This window comes from Schistocerca serialis, chromosome 1 (assembly GCF_023864345.2).
Source record: "Schistocerca serialis cubense isolate TAMUIC-IGC-003099 chromosome 1, iqSchSeri2.2, whole genome shotgun sequence".
In the NCBI taxonomy this organism is placed as follows: Eukaryota; Metazoa; Arthropoda; class Insecta; order Orthoptera; family Acrididae; genus Schistocerca; species Schistocerca serialis.
In genome coordinates this window covers 1106968078-1106986162 of record NC_064638.1, presented here as the reverse complement: position 1 = coordinate 1106986162, position 18085 = coordinate 1106968078, and the positions used below count along the sequence as shown (strand labels likewise).

General features: G+C 41.7%; 1 protein-coding gene across 2 annotated transcripts in view; it reads left to right on the top strand.

The window, feature by feature from the left end:
* The first annotated feature begins 7547 nt into the window (after nt 1-7547).
* The window catches only part of LOC126416573 (keratin, type I cytoskeletal 10-like), a 173796-nt gene continuing 163258 nt past the window's right edge, over nt 7548-18085 (top strand). Inside the window, exon 1 of one of the 2 annotated variants that reach the window (XM_050084340.1) lies at nt 7548-7705. In XM_050084340.1, the coding sequence (XP_049940297.1) occupies nt 7642-7705 (64 nt within the window). In that variant the 5' untranslated portion in view covers nt 7548-7641. The remainder of the gene's footprint in view (nt 7706-18085) is intronic. The other variant, XM_050084333.1, reaches the window with a different exon arrangement.

Here is an 18085-nt window from a genome sequence, read left to right as displayed (position 1 = left end):
CAAGACTGAATACTTGTGTGACTGGATGACACCTTTGAAAGTCTCCAAGTAAACTGCGGTACAATGTGAGTAACATAGTGTTCTCTCGACTATTTCTGCATTGGAGTTTCTACGTGCGAAGTAGGTATGAATTTCCGAGATTTCTCATAACAACTGTTAATTATGAAACGCCGAATAACAGATCTGGAGTATCTCCCAGTGTCACCTGGTCCCAAAAACTTGCAGTATCGACGTATAGAGAGAGAGAGAGATAGAGAGTTAGAGAAGGAGAGAGAGAGAGAGAGAGAGAGAGAGAGAGAGAGAGAGAACTAAAGATCGATGAAAATTTTATGTGGAGCTGAAAGAACTACCATAACGGAAAAGCGAAAAGGTTTTTACTTGTCGTAACCTTCGAAGGTTTCCAGTAGATAAATAATCTGAGCTCGTCGTCTGACGCGAGGTTCTTCATAATTTAGATACTCATGAGTATCACATTTAACTTCTTGTTTAAAACTAATGGTAGCAGCCATAACTGGATCAAGCAGTAAATAAAGGCAAACAGATAATAGTGATTACAACGTCAATAACGAAGAATTGGATATGACTCATCTACACAGAGGCAGTAGAAGGATATACATAGCAACCTCTCTGTTTCTGGTCATAGACAGTGGTAATTCACCATACCAGCTACAACACGTGATATATAAAATGCACAGTGGGAATTGTTTTAGGACCGAACGCTTCCAACAAAGTGTGTAATAAAGAAACGTTGCTCCTATATAGATCTGGTTGCAGTGGCATGTCTAGCCACGACTGCAAAATGCCAAAACTTGTTGCAAACACGGGAGCCATATGTAAGGAAACTGTTGATGTTAACAATAACTTGTAACACCGAAATACTTACAAAAAGGGGAGGTGATGAAAATGATAGGAAGTGGGCAGAGAAAATAAAAGCATCCTGAAAGAGAAAAATACCGAGAACTCCACCACATATATGGCGAGAGAGGCTAACCAGAATCGGTTTCCTGTGGGTGGACAAGTTCCCCTACTACTTTCTTCTATCACACATCAGCTTACGAAGTATTAACAATATGTTAATTATGTCTGAGTGCTCATTTTAGTAAACGTCGTTGTAGGTGTTCGCCAATTTTGCCATTGTGGAAACAACTTGTCAACGTGCGAGCATAAAGTTCCGTTTCAGCAATAGGAAACGTCGTCAGATTGTCAGGCTTATGTGGAGGAAGCGTTGAGCCTCCTTCTGCATCACCACGACCGAAGACAGCAAAACAAGTACAACGTTATACTTGTGGTGGGTTGGTTTTCTACTTCAGCTTAAGCGTACGTTGTATGTTTTTTCTGTTTGTTCGCAACATATCATCCGAAAGAGAAGAAACTAGCTGAAAATAAAATGATAACATTAATGTTCATATAAATTACACCACTGGCCGTTAAAATTGCTACACCACGAAGATGACGTGCTACAGACGTGAAATCTAACCGACATGAAGAAGAGGCTGTGATATGCAAATGATTAACTTTTCAGAGCATTCACAAAAGGTTGGCGCCTGTGGCGACACCTACAACGTGCTGATATGAGGAAAGTTTCGAACCGATTTCTCATACACAAACAGCAGTTGACCGTCGTTGCCTGGTGAAACGTTGTTGTGATGCCTCGTGTGAGGAGGAGAAATGCGTACCATCACGTTACCGACTTTGATAAAGGTCGGATTGTAACCTATCGCGATTGCGGTTTATCGTATCGCGACATTGCTGCTCGCGTTGGTCGAGATCCAATGACTGTTAGCAGAATATGGAATCGGTGGGTTCAGGAGGGTAATACGGAACGCCGTGCTGGATCCGAACGGCCTCGTATCTCTAGCAATCGAGATGACAGGCATCTTATCCGCATGGCTGTAACGGATCGTGCAGCCACGTCTCGATCCCTGAGTCAACAGATGGGGACGTTTGCAAGACAACAACCATCTGCACGAACAGTTCGACGATGTTTGCAGCAGCATGGACTATCAGCTCGCAGACAATGGCTGCGGTTACCCTTGACGCTGCATCACAGACAGGAGCGCCTGCGATGGTGTACTCAACGACGAACCTGGGTGCACGAATGGCAAAACGTCGTTTTTTCGGATGAATCCAGGTTCCGTTTACAGCATCATGATGGTCGCATCCGTGTTTGCGACATCGCGGGGAACGCACATTGGAAGCGTGTATTCGTCATCGCCATCAGCCGGCGTGATGGATGGGGTGCCACTAGTACACATCTCGGGCACCTCTTGCTCCTATAGTCAGTGGACGTTACATTTCAGATGCGTTACGACCCGTGGTTCTACCATTCATTCGATCCCTGCGAAAGCCTACATTTCACCAGGATAATGCACGACCGCACGTTGCAGGTCCTGCATACAGAAAATGTTCGACTGCTGCACTGCCCGGCACGTTCTCCAGATCTCTCACCAATTGAAAACGGCTGGTCAATGGTGGCCGAGGAACTGGTTCGTCATAATACGCCAGTCACTACTCTTGATGAACTGTGGTATCGTGTTGAAGCTACATGGGCAGCTGTACCTGTACACGCCATCCAAGCTCTGTTTGACTCAATGCCCAGGCATACCAAGGCCGTTATTACGGCCAGAGGGGTTGTTCTGGGTACAGATTTCTCAGTATCTATGCACCCAAATTGCGTGAAAATGCAATCGCATATCAGTTCTAGTATAATATATTTGTCCAATGAACACCCGTTTGTCATCTGCATTTCTTCTTGGTGAAGCAATTTTAATGGCCAGTAGTGTATTAACAGATCGCAACTTACTACTTAATATGTGTTGCTATTACTTTGGGGGGGGGGGGGTTGTTTGGGGGAAGAGACCAAACTGCGAGGTCATCGGTCTCATCGGATTAGGGAAGGATGGGGAAGGAAGTCGGCCGTGCCCTTTCAAAGGAACCATCCCGGCATTTGCCTGGGGAAATTTTAGGGAAATCACGGAAAACCTAAATCAGGATGGCCGGACGCGGGATTGAACCGTCATCCTCCCGAATGCGAGTCCAGTGTGCTAACCACTGCGCCACCTCGCTCGGTGCTTTTACTTTGTCCTTTAATTACCTGTACTTAAGCTCACCAGTTACAGAGGTATTGAGTCCTTTAAAAGAGCACAGTGGTCGCTTTGATGCAGAAAAACTTATTTATAGTTTTGAGTAAGCAACGAGCACTGCACTCGCTTGCCTGGTACATGTGGCCATGTTAACCCTAACCTCTGACGTTTAGCCATCGCAATGAAGTGGTGTGTATGTGTCAGTGGCTTGCATGGAACCAGTGCAGTGAAGTTGATCGGCATGGAGGAGTGGCAGAACTGCAGGCAGCAGCTTTCGTGTTCGGACATGCCGATGCAGATACCGGGGACGAAGTTTCCCAGTTTGTTGGTGTATGAACGAGGGATGTTCAACGTGTTTACAAAATACGATGTCCTACTCACAGCCGTATTACATGGTGTAACAACAGTGGTCGTAATAAGATAATAACGAGCACGGGCTAGAGATGGGAGTCACGCCTTGTCGTTGTCGTCTCGCTTTCACGCCCGGAAGGAACGGCTACTGTCAGTGAATGCAGGCACATTTCAACCAATTACAGAGCGAGAATTACGAAGCTAAGCACATGCAAAGGGCGTTTATAACCTGGGAACCTCGAGGGGAGCCTTTGTTCACAGCGACATGAGAAGCTGCACGTCCTCACAACATGGATTGTAGCTGACAGATGGCGTAGTGTGCCCCCACGAGTAGCAATTTCACCTCTTTTTCAAACGACGCTATTCGCCAAAGGCCCAATGCACCATTTAAACTACAGTAAGTTCAGGGTATAATTAAGGCCAGAGGTGTTTCCTTGGTGTTTTAGGGTCCTATTTTTCTACCCACTGTAGAAAAATGGTGTGACACTATGTTGGGCGCCAATGTATCGTGAAAACTTAGTAAACGAGGCAAAAAATGTACCTTTATTATTACGTATACATCATAAATACAAAACCCCCAGAACCAGTTCGACGGTGCACGGACACGGCCCGGTAATCGGACGTGTAACGGAGGGGGTGGGTAAAACTATTTTACCTCACGACTAGGGGTTTTCGGCGCTGCATAAAGACATTGGCAGTTGGCGTGAACTGGTGTAATGAACTTATCTCCAGGCGAGGCGGCGTGGTGTCAAGAGGCGAGTGATTGACAGCCTGCGCCTTGTTCCTCATCTGCAGTGTTGCAGGCGATGTTCAGAGCAGCTTAAAGTATTTCGTGCTCCTCGCTTCCTGCCTACATACTGTCCAGATAAAACCGCCAACTGGAGGTCAATGCAGTGACAGTGTTCTGGGCAGAGCGTCCAGTTTACTTGTTGGCGGCACGTGCAGCGGATATTTCCTTCAGTAATTAGAGAGCGAGGGTGGCATCGGAATTATGTTTGGAGATGTAGATCATTCGAAAGTTTGTGGATCCAAATACTGAATCTAAAGAAAAACCATCCAACACGAAAAATAAACTGAGGATGCTGTAAACTGACAGCAGACGTCGGGAAAAATGCAGGAATCAGGTTCCAAGTTTGAGTAGTAACTATTGAATACGCCGGAGGTGGGTGCCGAGGAATAGGTGAGGGCTGAGACAAAAAGCAGAAATGATAGCACGTAATCCGACTGGTTCTGTCTTTACATCACGGAGCAAGTCCATGAGAGTCTGTTATCAGAGCCTAGTCATTAAAAATGTCGTAGAAACCACTATAGACACTGCTGAGGCTTTGGCTGATTCCGCTGGCAGACTGGGCTGCCTCTCAAGGCTTCTTCTTTGGCCTGCTTCTTGATAGCACTTCGTGCACGTCCAGGTGAAATTGTGCGCTCGAGCTGGCCGCGGGATGCTTTCTGCCTGGTTTCATATCGATAGAAACAAGTCTGCCATGCCTCCAGAATACCAGAATGGAAAATGGCATGTGAATCACGACACCATAGCTAAATCTGCCGCAAGAATCTCCAAAACTCTCTATAGCGCTTTCGGGCATCGGACGATGCGTTAGGTGGTGACGGTAGGTTGTCAAGGTGTGGATGTAGCTTGTTCAGCACCCCTCGGCGTGGATGAGCAGTCGCTCAGTGTGTCATGGCGTGTCAGACGCGTGAAGCCGCCACTGAAACATCATTCATAAAGTAAACATTCATTGGCGAGAGATACACACTTACTCGGGCTACCTGCATGGGGGGGGGGGGGCAGAAGTGGCATGCACCGCAGCAGGGTGCACCACCACAGTGATGGATCATGGTTTGCTCTGTGGACCCACTGGTTAGCTCACCAGAAGCCCTGATGGCTGATGGCACCAAGGGTTCTCCATTAGTGTTGACTCGGATGGTGGCGCTGCAGCTTACAGCGGGACTTGGGTGTTCCAACAAAGACTGTAGTAGATGGTTATACAAGCTGGAAATAGACCATCATAGATCCAAAAACCATCAGGCTCGATTGCTGCGAACTGAGTAGACCCCGCACTGGTCAGTATTTGTAAAGGCTGGCCCGTGTGCTTTGCTGCTGTGAGGCGGCAATGATATCACTAGGCCTGTTTCTCTGGTCTGGTCAACTCCTCTGATCACTCTGTGTGGTTATTATGATGATGGCATCCCTCTCTCCCTGCGATGTCACTCTGATGGATTTGCGTCTTGGATGCCCAGCTCCGATGACATGTAGCAATTAACTCTGCCTTGTGGCCATATTACATGCAGCATCAGCTGTCCTTCCTTGCTGGCATTCCACCTTTCCATAGAGCGACGATTTCAAAATTTTACTCCACTGTGCAAAGCCTATTATTCCAAGGTGCTTCATTCAGAATGATGTCTCTGAAAGAACGCTAAATGATCCACTGGGCACACCTTCTTTCCCACTTTTTTTCTTTATTGGAGTATTGGGTTCTTACATCACTAATCAAGATGGCTTACCATTCTGCCTACACATCTCAACTGTCTGTCTCTTTTCATAAGATCGTCTTGTCTCTGTGTCACCCAGTCGATGCAGTTTGTCTCCGATACTTTTTAGTATCTACGTTGACGATATATTGAGATAATGAGTCTCTGCAGCAGCAGCAATCTGACAACCAAAAGGCACCCCAATACAACGAACCGTCACAAATCTGTTACTTCGAGGATAGCTCCGAACCGGACGTCCAGTAGCGTGCGTTCCACTGAGCCCCAACAGCCAGCATTTGCGACTTCAATGGTGTCAAGTGAGAGCTCACTAGAGGACAGGACAGAGATCTGTTGTGTTTCCTGATGAAAGCTGCCTCTACCTTGGTGCCAGTGATGGCCGTGTGTTGGTTAGAAGGACAGTTGAGTGCCTGCATTCAAACCTGTCTGCATGCTAGACATACTGGACCTACAACTAGAGTTATGGTCTGGGGACCGATTTCGCATGACAGCACTGTTGTGGTTATCCCACGCACCCTGATTGCAAATTTGTTCGCCAGGGTGATTCACCTTTTCTGCGCTCATCGACAGCGTTCCAGGGGAGTGTTTTCCAACTGGATAACGCTCGCCCACATATCGCTACTGTAAACCAGTATGCTCTATAGAGTGTCGATTGTTGCCCTGACCTGCTCGTATCAAAACATCTCTAATCGAGCACATATGGGATATCGTCGGACGACAACTCCAGCGTCATCCACAACCAGTATTAACCAACGAGTGCAACAGGCATGGAAGTCCATCCCACAAACTGACGTCCAGCACCTGTACAACACAATGTATGCACGTTTGTATGCTTGTATTCAATATTACACCGGTTGTTAATGTAGCAGCATTTCACATTTTCAATACGTTATCTCGAGCTCACATTAACCTGTGGTCTTACAATGTTAGTCACTTAAATAAGCTACCTAGACAGATGTATTCCGAAATTTCACTATTCGACGTTAATTATTTTTCAGTGTTGTGATTTCTTACCGTCAGTGTTTTTCAACGTATTAGTTGTCAATGTTAATTATAATAAACACAGTATACCAGATCCTATCTAGGCCCAAGAGACGAAACCAAAATCCCATGTAGATTTTACGCTCGACAATGGTTAGTGCGAATCATTTACTGCACAAAGATGTTGATACACGTATAGACATTGGCAAGCTACTTTTATGACACCCAGTGACGCAAAACAGGTTTTTCCAGGTACTTCTTGAGACACGCCTCCATGATATCGTATCACGCATGCAAATCTGTGCGTAATGTGCACTTGTTTTTGCCAACAGGGACATCACGGAAAGAAATCTGAGACTCTCCTGTCGGCCGCTCTGGGTTCTGGCCTTGAGTTGTGACAGCTCCCAGACTCGGGATCAGCGACTGGAACGGCTGAAACGATGAACGTGCGACTACGATATGGCAGGGGAGGTTTGAGGAAATGGTGGCTTCTCGGAACTCGCGAATGTGCGATCCAGCCTTGACGTCTGCATCAGCGGGGTATGTGAAACACTATTCGAGATCACAAAGCCTAATTGGCTGCAGGTTGGCGTGCAAGGCCAGCGACGTTGCAGATATGTCCGCCGCAGATGCAGACAGTAGAGGGGAAACACCCCGTGTGCTCTTGGACAGCGTGACGGAGCACGCCGCGATCGCCCTATAAAAAGCCGCCTACTGCTGTGGTCAGACAGTCCGCAACATGAGGTGCCTGACACAGATCGCTCTCGCAGCGACGCTCTGCGTCCTTCTCCTCTCCTGGACGGGTAAGGCCCCTGCTGCGACGTTTGTTGTAGGTATTCTTGCTAGCTGTAACACGACATCTGTCCGTACAAGCCTATAGTCTAATGTTTCGTACCAAGCCGATTATGTCTATGCCTTTTTGGAAGACCGGTGTGTCCATTTTGCCAAAAGAGCAGAGAGAATATTTTTCAACCATCTTTCTCTTATTTTGGTCAACAAACACTATCAGTTTGTTCAAAGAACTAATTTTCCTGCGTCAAGGTTGTATATATCCGGCTGTTTTATTTTTGCCGAGTAGAATACGACATAATATGAGATTTTATAACTCATAATCCCAGGTAAACTGCAAAAAGTTTTCTTGGTATTGTTCCTTCTTTACTGCGAGTTTGTTTCGGTTATAGCGCCATTCATAAGAAAAACCTAAAAAAAAAATGGTTCAAATGGCTCTGAGCACTATAGGACTTAACGTCCGAGGTCATCAGTCTCCTAGAACTTAGAACTACTTAAACCTAATTAACCTAAGGACATCACACACATCCATGCCCGAGGCAGGATTCGAAGCTGCGACCGTAGCGGTCGCGCGGTTCCAGACTGTAGCGCCTAGAACCGCTTGGCCACTCCAGCCGGCTAAGTAAACCCAATGATGATACAGCTGGTGAGTCTACTTATGTTTGGGTTTACAACAGCTGCATACAAAGGACAGTTTACATATATACTTGCGTGTAGTTGGAATATGCGGCCTATTGTATCTATGAGTAAACTTTTGACTGTTTGTTTGTAGATAGATAGTCACGTAAGTTCTATTTGCATATAATTTTTTTCGTGAGTTACTTTTAACTGCTGGAATGACAGTTATTCTTGTTCATGCATTATGATTACAGTGCAGTATTAGGTAGTCAGTGATATTAGTTGTGTTTAATTGATAATACAGTTTTGTTATGATTTGTACCTACGATTAGATTCTTTTTCGTTCCTTAGTGTTTTTTTATCCGACTCGTTTTCTAAAACGTCTATAATATTTTCTAGATAATTTTTACGTTTTAGATCGATTTGTTCATTAAGAATATCATTTGAATGACTTTCATTGTGCGAATATAGCTCCGATTCTTCCAAGCTGTTCAAAGTTGTGTAGCACTAGTAATGCATTTCCGATATGTTGGGCCTTGTGGTTTCGGTTTTTGAGGTGTAGGTAAAAACTTTGTTGATTGCTGTGCAATTTACTGTATGTTCTCTGAAGCTAACGCTAAAATGCCGTTCCATCTGACCGATGTAGAATTCAGCGCAGTCGTTAAACGAAATTTTGTAGATGCCTGTGTTGCCAAAATCTGTGATTTCTATTTTGCAGATGGAATTTTCCTTTTTAGATTGTTGTTTATACGGAATGCGCGTTTTATGAGTGCTTTATTTAAGGTTTCGTTTATTTTATTCGATATTTGTTCCAAATATTAAACTAAAGAACCATAAGAATATAACTACGAAAAACAAAAATCTAAAAACGATATTTCGATCTGTAAAAACCAATATGCCTGATTTTGTCAACACAGGTATGTATAAAATTTCGTGTAACGATTGCGCTGAATTCTACATCGCTCAAACGGGACGGAATTTTAGCATTAGACTCAAAGAACACACAATAAATTACAACAGCCGTCAAACAAGCTTTTACTTAAACTCAAAAACCGAAACCACAAAGCAGAACATATCGAAAATGCGTTACAAATGCTACACAAAATAACAAAAGGACACGCTATTAATAGATTGGAAGAATCAGGCGTATATATGCACACAAAAATCACCCAAACGATATTGTTACTCAACAAGTAGATATTAAAGTCAAAAATTACCTAGAAAATCTCACAGAAATTTTGGAAAACGAGAACGCATGAGGAAACACGCAGGAAACGAAAACAAAAGGTACTCACAGATTCAAATCATAAAAATACTCTAATATCAGTGACACACAACTAACATCAATGACTTGCAAAAATGACACTGAGATAATTAAGTATCAACTAGAGTAAACTGTCATTCAAACAGTCAAATATATTTCACGAAAAAAAATTTCCCGACAAATACAGCTTACAAGACAATCTAGCAACATATAGACAATCGAAAGTTTACTCGCTGATGCAATACGGGTGTCTATTCCTACCAGATAAAAATATATACAGGCATGTAAACTGACCTTTACTATATATACAACTTTTATAACCATTAAGTATACTCACCAACAATAACATCTAGAAGTTTCCTTGAGACTGGCGCTATAGGTGAAACAAACTTGTTGTAAAGAGGGAACAATGCTAATAAATCTGTATTAGCAGCATAGGCCTGCCTGTAATTATTGCTCATGAATATCGAAACGAAGTGCCGGGAAATTATAGTATGCAGAGGGACATGTAAATTTATTGTATAGTTAATCCCCTTAACCCTTGTGTTGTTCGAGATACTGACGCAATTACTCGGTCTCTAACGCCAGGCTGCGTATTTATATCTAGCCTTTCGACTGTTTACTTGTTTCCGAAAATACGTTCATTTCCACTTGAGAACGCACACATATTTGAAATAGTATGGTTTCATTTACGAGGCTCGTAGCTGACCGTATATCTGGGTCGTTGAAAGTAGGGACAAGATAAAATATATTTTCTCCTATCTTCTTGCTGCATATAACGGCGGAGCTGGTATGAGAGCTCCATTTGGCGGTGATTACACTACGTAGCCGAGTCCAGACACCTTGCCTTTCAGTTTTAGCACAATTCTCGTATAACATTCACAAGCCTTACATCACTAACACGAACACGGAAGTATTTACATTTTATTGAATTGTATAAGGACATCCATATCTAATATTCTCATTAACGTGTAATTAAAAAATGTAGGTCCCTTCCAACCGTACTATAAACACGAAATTTAGTACGTGTAATGTTATTCAACGATATTCTAAGACTCTGTAAAAGTTCTCCCGCTGGCCACCATATAGTATATTTGTATGCAACTGCGTACATGCAAACATTATTTGATCATATCCTAACTTTGCACTCGTCAATGGAGAAAAGCAAAAGAAACTGTCCACATACTTCCGTAAGCATCACACTGTCTCTTATCTTCACTTAATGAATAATCCACATGATACACAATGGAGATAGTAAAATCAAAATTTATCTCGAATACTGCTTTTTTAAGCCTAGAAGATAGCACTTCGCGAAACGGCATCGTATACAAGGATCCTACCCTCATGCTGTTGTAACTAGCCATTTAAAAATGAACAACGTGGCTCAGGATTATTCCAGTCTCTTCGTTTAAACCAATATGGTGATCTCAAACAGTACTAAACAATCGGCCATAAGGCCATATTTCAAGCTATACCCTTTGCTACTGAACTAGTCCCTTTCAGTCCCCTTACAACAAATCTTTTTGTATTTCCCTTTCCTACAATTGATTTAATACATTGCACTCCATTCATTTTCGAAATGTTTCTTCTAGACATCGAATCTATGTATTTTATGTTCCATTCTTCCGTATTTGGGGCAAGGAGCTATTCATTGCAACCACAATGATGTTCTGTTTCATTTTGCATTTCTCTGGTATTTGTTATTTACTTTGTTTTATTTTTGGTTGACGTGCTTAAGCTGACAATATTCGTGCCGTTCTTCTACTACATTTAGCCAGTTACTTCTTCGTATTAAATCTTCACACTAGTTATGATACAACTATTGTAATATCACTGATGATTAATATCGTATGTAGTTATAACAGGAATGTTAAAAACAATATTAACTATTGGATGGTGGGCTCCATGTGGTTCCCAAGTCGTGCAACGACCATAAACCATAAAATTACGAAATATGCAGAACCTGTCGCAAAATCATGTTTTATTCATTCACTTTTGCAAATCGAATAAATAAAACATAATTTTGCGTCTGTTTGCTGCATATTTGGTAATTTTAATATTAACTACAGTAGAGTGGACCAAACTTAACGTTTGTTTGTGAAAAGTGGAATAACAGAAATAATTAACAGGTAGATTTAGGTCATGGGTCATGGTAGCAATGCCTGTGAGAGAAAATATGCCAAAATGGGAGAAACGGGATGAAGTCGTACATCATTAAAAAAAGAAGAGAACAGAAAAGATATGACGAGATTGATGGGAAAACGAAAGGAGAGATCAGGCTAACTCACAGAAGAAGTGAATGTTTTGCTTTATTGTTCGACAGAGAGAAACGTCTACACATGTTGATTTTTAAAAGGACATGGTGAGTGAAAAAAATGCTTCAGTTTTTTCTTATGTACAGCGGGGTGTAGAATTGTTGGTAGAAATTCTCGAAGCTGAAACTTTCTTGTACATAATGCTTTCATCTAAAATATGCGTTCTAAACATCGTATGAGTAATTATTTATACTTATCTAGATTAAAAGTGGTCCTATTATGCTTTCTTGAGGGATGGCGAATTTTAATTCATATTCTGTTGAGAACTAACCATTTCGTTATGTAGATGATAGTTTTGTCAAAATTATATCCATCATATATATATTTGGATTCCAAGTTTAAGTATCAGAACCTGATTTACTTGATGCATGGTGAATTCTGTTTACTCAGGATTCACCATAAGATTTCAGGCCCTGCTTAAAAACAAGTAACTATCAATGTTACTACTTGTTTTCTTTCCTTGAGCTACTGTCCGCATAGAGCTTTGTCCCCACGGATTTAACATTTACTTCTTATCCCCAAACTCACGTTTTCCGACAGTGAGAGGGAAATTCGTGTGTCTTGTTTCGCTAATTATTTAAGGTGGGAGAGAAGATTAGTTTAGTTCTCCGTCGCCGATGACGTCATTAGAGACAGTGCCAAGTTCTAAGTAGGGAAGAAAGGGAAAGGCAACCGGTTGTGTCCTTCTTAAATGAATCATCCCGCCGTTAATCTTAATCGATTTAGGGAAACGACGAAAAACATAACTCTGGATAGCTACATTATGTTCGGAGCCCCAGTCCTTCCGTATAAGAGTCTATTAGGACTGCGCCAACCATCTGTGTTGTGTTGCTGAGATAACGATGGGGAAACAGTACGGAATTTGCATAGAGGGGTATGAGGAACAATAAATAAACAGTAAATAAACAGTAAATAATTGCATTCAGGTTTCCTTGCGTACCAAATCAACAGTCGTTAACACTACGCTCGTGCTCTTTACGGACAGAACTCACGTAGGCACCTCGCAAGCTAGTGCACAACGTGTTTCTTAGTGCGTACATCTACATCTTCATCTACATACATACTCCGCATGCCACCTATGGTGCGTGGAGGATAGTACCCTGTATCACTACTACTCATCATAATTTAGACCACTAGTATGTGTCTTTGGCGTAAACAGCGAATAGCCTTCGTATCTGATGTGAAGGATGCAGTTGTTTTTCTTACTTAATTAAGATAAAAAAGTTACTTGAATTCAGAAGGTGTAACTTTGCACAGTAGTGGCATATCTCAGGTGTGTAAAGTTCAAAAGACTCCCGGAAATGTCATTAGTTGAGGCTTTCACAAGGAGTTATATAACCTAAAAGCATATACGATTGTTGCTTCATCTTGCTCTAAGTGTAACTCTAAATAGCGTGGTACATGTGGGAGAATATGGTGTATTATTTGTACCGTTTTGACAGGGACAATACAACGCAAAACATAAGGAGCTTTCTGAACAAATGAGTAAATAATATTTTCATGTAATCATAGTTTGGTTAACAGTGAGCTAAAGTAAACGTGTGCTGCAGAGGGATTATAGGACTCAGTTCTTCCAAATACGAATTCTTCTTAATTTCTGCGCCTAAGCACATTTATTCCATTATGAGTGGATTCTCACTTTTCATGCTTTCGTGAAGATATTAACTGTTTAGCAATACATTTTATGAATGAATATTTATAGTTACGGATTTATCACTAACAAGAACAAAATATTTAGGATAATTTTCCAAACCTCTTTGTTACTGAACATTTAATATTTTCAGACATAAAACTATAAGTGCACACTGATGATGACAAAGATATGCCATATGCTAAAGAAATTACTAATAAAATGTGTTTCACAACTACAATGGAACAAACAACACAGCCAATCAGAGGAAAACCGTTTATGTTTCATTCAGTCACACAGCTACCGCCTCACAGCTGGCATCCAACGTTGAAATTAACCCACTCACACTGTCAAACAACTAAATCATATCTCTATCGTTCAAAGGGAACTCATGGTTTATCTTCTAAATCGCAAATAATATCCGTGCATGATAATGACTGCACGCTTTATTCCAGTGGAACGGATACCATCATTTCCCTCCAGCTCGTTCCGATGGCCCTAACTAGGGCAGTCAACTTGCATTTCTGTTTCCGAGAACTTATCATGCAATATTGTTTCATTATTGTAACTCCAATCATGTTTACTTTAGCAACCTATTTTAAATCGCTTATGTTTTTACTAAATTTTTGAAAGGCTAATGGAAACCGGTTGTGTTGCCCTGAAGCGATGATACAGAGAGCCTGAAGAGCACGAACTGATCACTGAAATAATTAAAATTAGCATTCGCCGCTGCACCAGTCAGGCACTACTGCAATGTCATCACATTAAATGCAAGGTTGTACTTCTTAAAGAGATCTGTCAGTTGCCAGTGCCATGTGTTGAGTGATAACTGACCATGAGATTGCACGAGAGTCTCATGTAGCCCTTCCTTCAGTAATGTCGACGGAGCTTTTATACGTGACCAAGAAAGGAAACTGGAGACAAGGCGATGAAAAACAGTTCTACATCTCTGATTAAATGTATGAAGTCTAAGATAGATATTAATGTAGTATTTGTTCGTGATTGATATCTTTGTTCTGCCTAATATTTCGTATTCTGTTAATCTTCATTTTGTACTGTTATTCTAAAATAAGATATCTACGATGGTGACTGTAATATATCTTTCCATTGTACCATTCGTTAAAAGAAGATAGGACGAAAGTTTTGTATCTGTCATGCGCGGAACTTTTGTGGGCGTTTCACTTTCCAGAGAATTACCGTAATGTAGAAAGATAAGAATCATTACTGTACGGATACCCGCATCGGTCCCTGACCTACCGAATAACCGTGCGCCTCCCGCACGGGGAGGCGCACTGGCCCCGGACTGAATCTGCTCGATGGATTAACGACAAAGTCGGTCTGTTGGCCAGCCTAGATGTTCTTATGCGGTTTCCAGCTAGGTCAGGGCTTCACGGGATGTTTGCTCCAGTGCATCGCGCAGTTCAGAATGCAGAAGGTGGCTTCGTTGTATTGACGACACTGTAAATCCACACTCCTCGACTTTGCTCAATGACGCTGTCTCTTTCTTTCCTTATGCTTGTCTTCCCTGCTCCGCCTTCTCAACCTTCTCCAAAACTTCTCCACCGTTTTCTTCGTCATTGCCAAATGCTAGACAGCTTAGTTTGATGGGACAAGATAACCAGTGCAAAAAAGATTTCAATAATAATAATAATTTTAAATTTGTTTAGAACAGAAAATTAGCTCTTCCATTTTCTCCTTTTTTTTATTCGCAGTTACGCACCAAAGATCTGCAACAAGAGATCGGCTGATAGCTATTCTTACAACATTTATTAAATTTCAATCAGAAATACTTCCACGCAATCTAGTTTTTGTATAAGACAAACAGAAAAATCCTTCCACATACACATGGGGAACCATACATAGAAATAATCCTCGCTGCTTGTCTGTGCATCTTTGGAAATTCTTCCTCTGACACATAATGATAGAATTCGAGAAAACATTTGGTGATGTAAATTAAATGCTTTTGGTGACCATCGGTTTGCAAATAGAATAATTCAAGACGTAAATCGGGAGGCACACTTTAAACTGTTATCGAAAAGGGCTTTAGAAACGCATTAACTATCGGTTGCAAGTTAGTAATTTCCTGTAACGGAAACAAAACCAAATGTTAATAAGTGAAAGTAATGTATAAAGTTCCTTTGAAGTAATAAATATTGGGTACGTTAACTGGAATGGCTCGCTAAACTCATTTTCAAAGGAATGTTAGCACCTGGACATATTTTACAAATCGCGCTCCTTCCCGTAAAGATGCTGTCAAATAAAACCATTGTACCGTTTTGAATAAAACTTTTTTAAAAATCAGGGTGCATTATTAAAAAGTTGAATATCGCTTACATAGCTTAGGAAATTGTTACCGTGGTGTTTCCTTGGAAAGCTTTTCTTTTTGCGGCCATATTGTTGATGGGGCTATTTTGTTTTTGGAGTTTCTGAGACAAATCATTTAGGACAGCCTTAATGTCTGCTAAGAATTCTAGTTCAGTGTCAGGCAATAGTGACTTTGGAAGTCCTTTGTCCTCCAAAAACTGAGTCACGGCTTGGCGTAGTCGAATGATTCTGGGAATCACCTTTACTTTGGTCAATCAGCGTACCTCTGGATGGTAAAGGATATCTGAATACTTCTCTTCAAATAAAACCAAAAATTCTTTGAAATGACGACGAATGAGCGCATACGACGAATACAGTTCACGATAGGCACAACTACATTCATCACATCTAGAACACCGATAACTTCTGCGCAAATAGCCTCTTGGAGTGCAAAACAATGCACGGAAGGTAAATTCGGCGTTTTAAGCTTTTGCCATAGTGGGCCTTTAAACCCTTTTATTTGACCACGGATTGCTGGCGCCACGTCTTTGGTTACGGAAAACAGCTTTTCCCAAGTGAGTCCTATTACTTCAGCCGTCATTTCGATCGCTTGTAAAATATTCGACCCTGCACCAACGTCCTACACTGAAATAATATCAGTAGCTCTTCCGCCACATGTAGGTCATCGTTCACGCCACTCGAAAAAAATGGCTAAATCGCGTCGCTAATACCCTGCACTCACCAAGTACGATGGAGTACGCTATGAGGTTTTCAATTTTGGCTGCCAATTGTTCGTGCAAATTGCCAGAGATGTCACTGTTTCGCAGGACATATTGTCGTCGTAGAAAGAGATATTCTGCTGTATTCTGGAGCTATAGTGGGAGTCACTGGTTCTCCAAGTCCAGTAAAATATACTTTAGTAAATGCCCTTCCTTAAACGGCGTTCCATCTCTCGCCAAACGTTGAGCAACTTTATAACTAGCTCAAAGAATCCTTCCTCAGTACCCTTCATCTTCTTCGCCCTAAATTAGTTAATAAGCAAGCGAAAACGCAAATGAATACAAATTTGAGAGGAATGTAAACAGACTTCAGTTCTTTTCGAAGGATCTTTGATTTGACTAAAGTAAATGTGCTGAACAAAATTCATTTGCGGATACGTAATTCTCTTCTGCAAAACTATGCAACTACCTTAATTCTTCCTCTCTGGCGTCACCTACGATGTCACTCTACTTTACTGAAAGCAATTTTCTGCCGTGTCTTTCAACAGGCTGTTTCCTTACACATGTAAGTACCGTACTGCAGATTAGACGTCTGGCTACGATAACGTCACTGCTATAAAAACACAAAAAAATACCTACTGCGGTTTAAATGTATTTTCGGAAATCTTTGCTTTTTTTTTGGAGCAGGTTGTTTCATTATTCTAGTAACAGTCGTGCACTTATTTGTTTCAGTGTTCAATAAGCCGTATATCAACGCAATTGGTAGTCCACTAAGGCGGCTTCACCAAACAATTCAAGTTGAGGCGAATTAAGCCGAGTTGGAACGACGCACCGTGCAAACACTCCCTGCATCTCGCTTTGCTCGCGCGCGATTTTCCGTGCGTGAGAGGCGCCGCACTAGGTGAATATCGAGCTTGTGCCTACAATGAGAGCCCTCGATGTTGGGATCACAGATTTACTTCGAACTTTGTACACTTTCAGTAGTCCATTAAAACACTGTGCTAGTAGTACCGTGGACTAATATGGCAATTCCGAGAGAATCGTAAGAGCAGTTTTATGCTTTTATTATGTAATGAATGTATCTGGCGTAGGTACTGGATGCCACAATTCATGGTGGGCAAGTGGTTAGCTTTCGAGCTAAGTAAGACGCAGGTGTATGAGGCGACGGTTCGACTCTCGCTAGAACTTTTAATCTGTATTGTTTTCATCACCGGCCATATTATTTAATTTGTATGACATTTGAGAGGTAATATAACTGAAAAACCACGTTTATTAGGATAAAGTTTTAGTGAATTTCGTGTTATTTACTATTTTACTTACTATTTTTAATTAAATTTAATTTTTACAACAAACAATTTATACCTATCGACAAGTAAACGAAGAAATGCATGGGGTTTTCCTGAAAATATATGTCTGTAGTGATTTGCAAAATCCCCTATCCACGCAGTGTGCTAAGGTACTCGGAACTACTCTGCACGTCGACTCTTCGGGTTGCAGACACGAAGGCTGGTTCCATTTAGTAATTAGCCTGCGTAGCGGTGAGA